At 32.7% G+C, this 6,045-nt stretch overlaps 1 protein-coding gene across 1 annotated transcript; it reads left to right on the top strand.

Moving 5' to 3' along the window:
- Positions 1–4,487: 4,487 nt before the first annotated feature.
- LOC145632994 (F-box/kelch-repeat protein At3g06240-like) lies at positions 4,488–5,363 on the top strand. The gene has a single exon (XM_081685309.1). The coding sequence runs from the start codon at positions 4,488–4,490 to the stop codon at positions 5,361–5,363; it is 876 nt and encodes a 291-aa protein (XP_081541435.1).
- The last annotated feature ends 682 nt before the right edge of the window (positions 5,364–6,045 follow it).

Raw genomic sequence — 6,045 nt, 5'->3', positions numbered from 1 at the left:
AATTCCGATGAATATTGAGGAAGTTATGGCCAATTTACCAAACTGGGCCCGGTTTGAGCTTTATGTACGGCCCAATGATCTAGGGGAGGGCCTAATATGATTTATCATTCCTAATGCAATTAGGAATGGTTTTAGTCTTCTAGATTCTTCTAGAAGGTTCTTTTCATTCCTAATTCAATTAGCATTGATAAGTTGACTTTGTTGACTTTTCAGAGTTTTAATTAAAATCAAATAGCATTTTCGAAGAAATTATATTATTTTATCCTCCAGTATGGTAAACTTATCGGTTTTTTGAAAACTTGTTGGAATCAGGCTTGGCGCCTAACCCCAGGCCTTGGCGCCTGGAACCAGGCCTGGCGCCTAGCGCTAGCCATTGGCGCCTGGCGCTAGTGTTGGTGCATGGCGCCAGCTAGCCAGGGTTGGCGCCAGCTCTGTTTTCTTAGCGTCAGACTCTGTTTTGTTTAATTTATCTTTTGGCTGATTTTCTCTATAAATATCGTATTTAAAACTCCGTTTTCATTCACCAACTCTCATCAAGATTTTCTTTATTATTCTCTCTCTCTCTCTTTTCTAAATTAGCCTTTTCTCAAATACAAAATTCCGCATTCACAAGATCTAGAAACACCTAGCCATATTCGAAGTTGCCTTCGCCCTAGACGTGAAAGGTTTTAATTTCTGAGGGTTTGGTCCCAAATCTCTATTTCAATTATTTAATTTAATTGTTTTGATTATTATTCTCCTTAAAGTTACTAACGTGTGTATTTTGTTTTTAGAAAGAGGTACAAGGCATCAAAGTAAGTATTTTAATGGTTTTAATTGATGTTATGATGTAGAAATCATGTTTACATTGTTATTATGATATTCCTAGTATCATGTCTAGGGTAATTTTAATATTAAATATAATTCTTGCGATGCTTCCTATGTTCTTCCTAATATTTATTCATGTTAGTATCATGTTAGGATTAAAGATTTGATTTTTATTGCTTAGTGACATGCTAGGGTTTGTTATTAATCTTGTTAGTATCATGCCTAGGATCTTGCTATTATTATTATGTTTTAACATGATTATGATTATAATTGTTATAATTTATGATGATTACGAATATTATTATTATTATTATTAGTATTATTATTATTATTATTTTGATGATGATTATTTTATTTCTGATTATTATTGTTATTATTATTGATTATTATGTTGCTTGATATTTTGTTTTGTTATTGCTTGATCACCTTTTATGCATGTTTAAAGGAAATTGGTACTTGTAATTACGCTTAATGAGATATTTAATAATCTTGTTTAGGGTTAAATTTGATTATAATTTCAAGTGATTGCCAATAATAGTTTGTTTGCGCATTAATATTCAACCAACATAGATAAACAGGTTTAGGGTTAATCCTATTGATTGCATGTTAATTAAAAAGCGCACATGAATACGATCAGAATAAAGTAGAGGCCTATTATTATGGCAGGTTCAATTTCTTTTAGGTTGGATTTTAACCTTCATCCCTGAACCCTTATTTGGTTCATGACCTTATGGAGTTGACGATCTCTTGGATCGTTAAGGGGTGTAACCTTTATCTCGTGAACGGTTTACAAGTTCCTAAAAAAACTTGTTGGCGACTCTTTTGCTCTATCTTCTTCCCTTTTGCACGCCACCGTACTTTAGTGTATGATCACAGTGGGGTTCAAGCTAGTGGGATTTTAAAGGCTTGAAATTATTCCCTACAAGTGGGGTTCAAGCTAGTGGGATTCTAAGGCTTGCAATTATTCCCTACAGTACCCTAACCTCTCTCCCTAATCTAGCTTTGATTAACAAACCTTTTAATGGGTTCTTAAGGTTACTAGAGGAAAAACCCACGTACAATATTAAAACCTTTTAGAACTCACTACAAAAAAAAAATGAGAATAGGCAACACTTAAGATTGCAACACTTACAGAAATGATACTCTTAGTAATCTAAACCAACAATATTTATTTGTTACCTTGAACTAAAGTAACAGATAAAAAAGTGTTGCTCTAGAATATATAAGGCTACAGTCGCTTAAAGTGTTACCTTTTTCCAGTCTAAGACAACAAACATAATAATTGTTGCATGAAAAGATAACAATAACAAAACTATTGCTTGAAAATGTAACATTAATATCTATGTTACCATCTACGGCAACATTTATATTAAAAAGACAACATAATTTAAGATATTGCTTTTATGGCGAGTGTGTCTAATGTGTGAGATATATATATATATACAAATATGTGTATATATATGTGTACATATGTGTATATATGTATGTGTACATATGTGTATATATATGTGTATGTATATATATATATATGTGTGTGTATATATATATGTGTACATATGTGTATATATGTATATAAATATGTGGTGGAGTTGGTGGTGAAGTCACCTTGTGACTTTGAGGTCACAAGTTCGAGCCCTTCAACCTACTAAATGCTTGGGAGTGGCAACATTTAGAAACATTTTTGAATTGTCTTCTTAGATGGCAACATTTTTCATTTGTTGTCTTTGTAAAAGTGTTGCCTTATGTATTATTTTACCTTGGTTTTCAAAATTGTTGCCTTTGAATAAAAATGTGTTGCCTTATGAATAGACAACGGGGGCATATACTACGCCACATATGTGTTGCCTTAGCTACAAGGCAACACTTTTTTTATATTAGGCAATGATTTTTCACTGTTACCTTTGCTTTATTTTGTTATAGTGACTTTAGTTAAGGGTGCGAAAGGGTTTCATGAGTATTTCTAAAACTCATTGGCAACACTTTACACAATATTATAGAATAAATAGGGGTGTCAATTCGGGTAAACAGCTTGGGTTTGGGTTGGGTTTATCAGTTTTGGGTTCCAACGGGTTGAAATGATTAGCGGGTCAGTTTGGGTCGATTTTGAAACTCATCGGGTCAGTTTAGTTAATTTTTTTTATTGTAGTTTCGATTCGGGTCGGGTCGTAGTCGGGATCGGGTTGTAGTTTGTTTTGGTCATAATCAGCTTGGGTTGAACCTAGTCGGTTTAAAGTGGGTTTTGGTTCAAAACTGTTTGAGTCCTAATCAGATCGGGTTGTAATCCTTTCGGGTCATAATCAGTTTGGGTTAAACTAGGTTAATTTGAAAACGGGTTACGGTTCAAAACAGTTCGGGTAAACTTTAGGTCCGGTCATTATCGGTTCAAGTCATAATCGGTTTGGATTCAACTTGCATTGGTTCGTTTGAAAACAGGTTTACCCAATCTTATCTTAAGCGGGTTAAGTCCAAATCATATTGGGTTAAAATCAAGTTAGATCATTATCGAGTCGAGTTAATTAGTTAGATAATGGGTAGGAACAGGTCATGTTATAATTAAGTTAAGTCATAATAAGTTAAGTTTATCGAGTAGTGGGTTGAAACGGATCAGATCATAATGGGTTACCAATCATAAACGGTTCGATCTCAAAGGGTTACGGGTCATAAATAGTTCGGTCTCAACGGGTTACAGGTTGGAAATGATAAATGGTTCTGTCACAACGGGTTACGGGTTGGACCGGTTCAGGTTTATCGGATTTTTGTCGAGTTTAAAGGATTTTCGGTTTAAAATGGGATGGGTTATTATTTGCTCAGACATAATCAGTTATTGTCAGTCTCAAGCTGTAACAGTTTGGCTTGATAACAGGTCGGGATAGTAACGGTTCGCACAAATTAGATTCAGTTTAGTTTCGGGTTAGAAAAAATTGGGTTGGGTTGGTTTTTAGTTTCCAAAAAATTGGTTTGTAATAGTTTAGTTCTTTTTCGGTTCGATTCGAAATAGGCAGGTTTAACAATTCTTGTTAGAAATTGACAGCTCTAAGAATAATAGATTGTTTCCTCTTTATTTAGTCACCTTACGTTCTTTCATGCTTCCACCTATTATTGTAGCTTTACATTTTATTAATGACAAGCCAGCCTAAGTGATTAGTTTTTTTCATGTGAATAAGTTAAGTAGATACATTTGTCATTAATAAAATCACACTTTGGTAAAGAAAATCAATGTTTTCACATTGACATGATTTCTTTCCAATTTTACAGATTTAGTCAAACAGTCTTGATATGTAAACTTGTTATAAATTTTGAAATATATTGACAACTTCAATATCACCCTCTCAGCCTCCAATTTTTTTCTTTCTCTTTCGAATAGAAAGCATTCATTCTTTTTTCTATCAAGTATGGTGAAACGAAGGGAAAGTGAAGGTCCAAAAGTCACATTACCAGAACATATATGCATTCATATACTTGCAAAATTACCAGCAAAATTACCAGCAAAATCTCTACTTAGATGTCGTTGTGTGTCCAAGGTATGGTGTTCTTTGATTGACGACCCAAAATTTTCTTTAACCCATTTAAAAAAGTATCAAATCAATCAAAAAAAGTCTCACCTACTAGTTTTTGAACTACCTCGAACATTTAGTACTGAACATTTTTGTTCAATTCGTAGTGTTGACAAATTTAAAAAGATGTATAAACTTGAAATAGATTGCACATGGTATGAACGTTACCAAGTTATTGGTTATACCAATGGTTTGCTTTGCATAGGAAAATTCGTGTTGCAAAATCAATTTCAAAAAATATTATTGTGGAACCCTTCAATTAGGAAAGCCTTAGAACTCCCTTTTCCCCAATTTCTGCCAACAATAGGTGGAAGGTTTACCATTGATTATGCATTTGGATTTGACCATATCAAGAATGACTACAAAGTGGTAGCAAGTCTTAATGGAAATGGATTTCAAAATCCTAGATTTGCTGAGATTTTTACTCTTAGCACATTTTCTTGGAAAGGTGTTGATATTTCAAGTAGGCCATGTTATTGGGATGTTGCTTGTCCGAAGGCTTTTCATGATGGGATCATATATTGGTCAGGGGTTGATATTCTTATTAATGCTTTAAATGTTAGGCCTTCCCATTTTGTGTTATTTAATGTACCAACCGATACATTTAAATACATTAAATTGCCTAAGTGTGAAGTTGTTAATGAATTATCAGATTGTTTAAGGTATCCTGTCATTCTAGATCAATTAGTTATGCTCATGGAGATATTTGAAACTCACTTTCAAATATGGGAGATGAAAGAAGTAGAAGACACAACACAATCATGGACTAAAAGGTATAAAATTAACTTACAATTATTTGGTAAGAGTTTATATCTCAAGATGGATGGCGAGTTACTTGTTTGGGGAAACACTGGATATGCAAACTCTTACAATTTAAAAAATCAAGAAATAAAATTTCTTGGAAAAGGTTACAAGCTTTCTCCACTTTTCACTAGTGGTTACATGGAGAGTTTGGTCTTGCTTAAAGGAAATTTCTCGCAGAAACTTATAACGTTTCCCTAGTTAGCTTCTTTTGCAGGGCTACAATATCAGGGCAAATATTATTACTCTTTCCTCCTAAATCTATTTTATTTTCTATTGTTTTTAATTGCCTTAAAAAAGAACTTTAATATTATTTGTATTTTGCTTTTAGCTAGGCTTATTTTAAGCTTGGGATTAAAGTTTACTTTAGCCTTAATGTTATGTTAATGATTGTTATTGAAATGAACAGTTCTATTCTTCATAATATTAGCGAAGTGGATTTTATGCCTCTTTCACTAGTTTCATTTACTAGCAAAAAATTTGCAACTTTAGTTATAGGCCAATCATTTAATTTGTTTTACAATTGCAAATGACTGCTAAAAGTTGATGAAAGTTTAAACATTAAAATTATCATTAATTTTTTTTAACAACTAAACTTAACATAAATAAGAGTTTATAAGGCACAATACAAAAATAAAACTTACCAATAAAGGCCTAGACTTTAAAATAATAAAATATAAAGGATAAATAGGCTTTTCACACATAAACCTTTACAACACATGACACTAAGGTGAAGCAACATGATAATACACAACTATAAGAAAAGAATACTAGATAGATTTTAAGAAACTTAATATGTAAAGGTTCAAGAAACAACTTGCAGAAATAGAGCTCTTTATAATTCAAGGAGTGGATACACACAATAAACCCCAATTACAGTAGC

This window comes from Chenopodium album, chromosome 5 (genome assembly GCF_948465745.1).
Source record: "Chenopodium album chromosome 5, dcCheAlbu1.1, whole genome shotgun sequence".
In the NCBI taxonomy this organism is placed as follows: Eukaryota; Viridiplantae; Streptophyta; class Magnoliopsida; order Caryophyllales; family Amaranthaceae; genus Chenopodium; species Chenopodium album.
The sequence above is the reverse complement of the archived record's forward strand: the minus strand, read 5'-3'. Positions and strand labels throughout refer to the sequence as shown.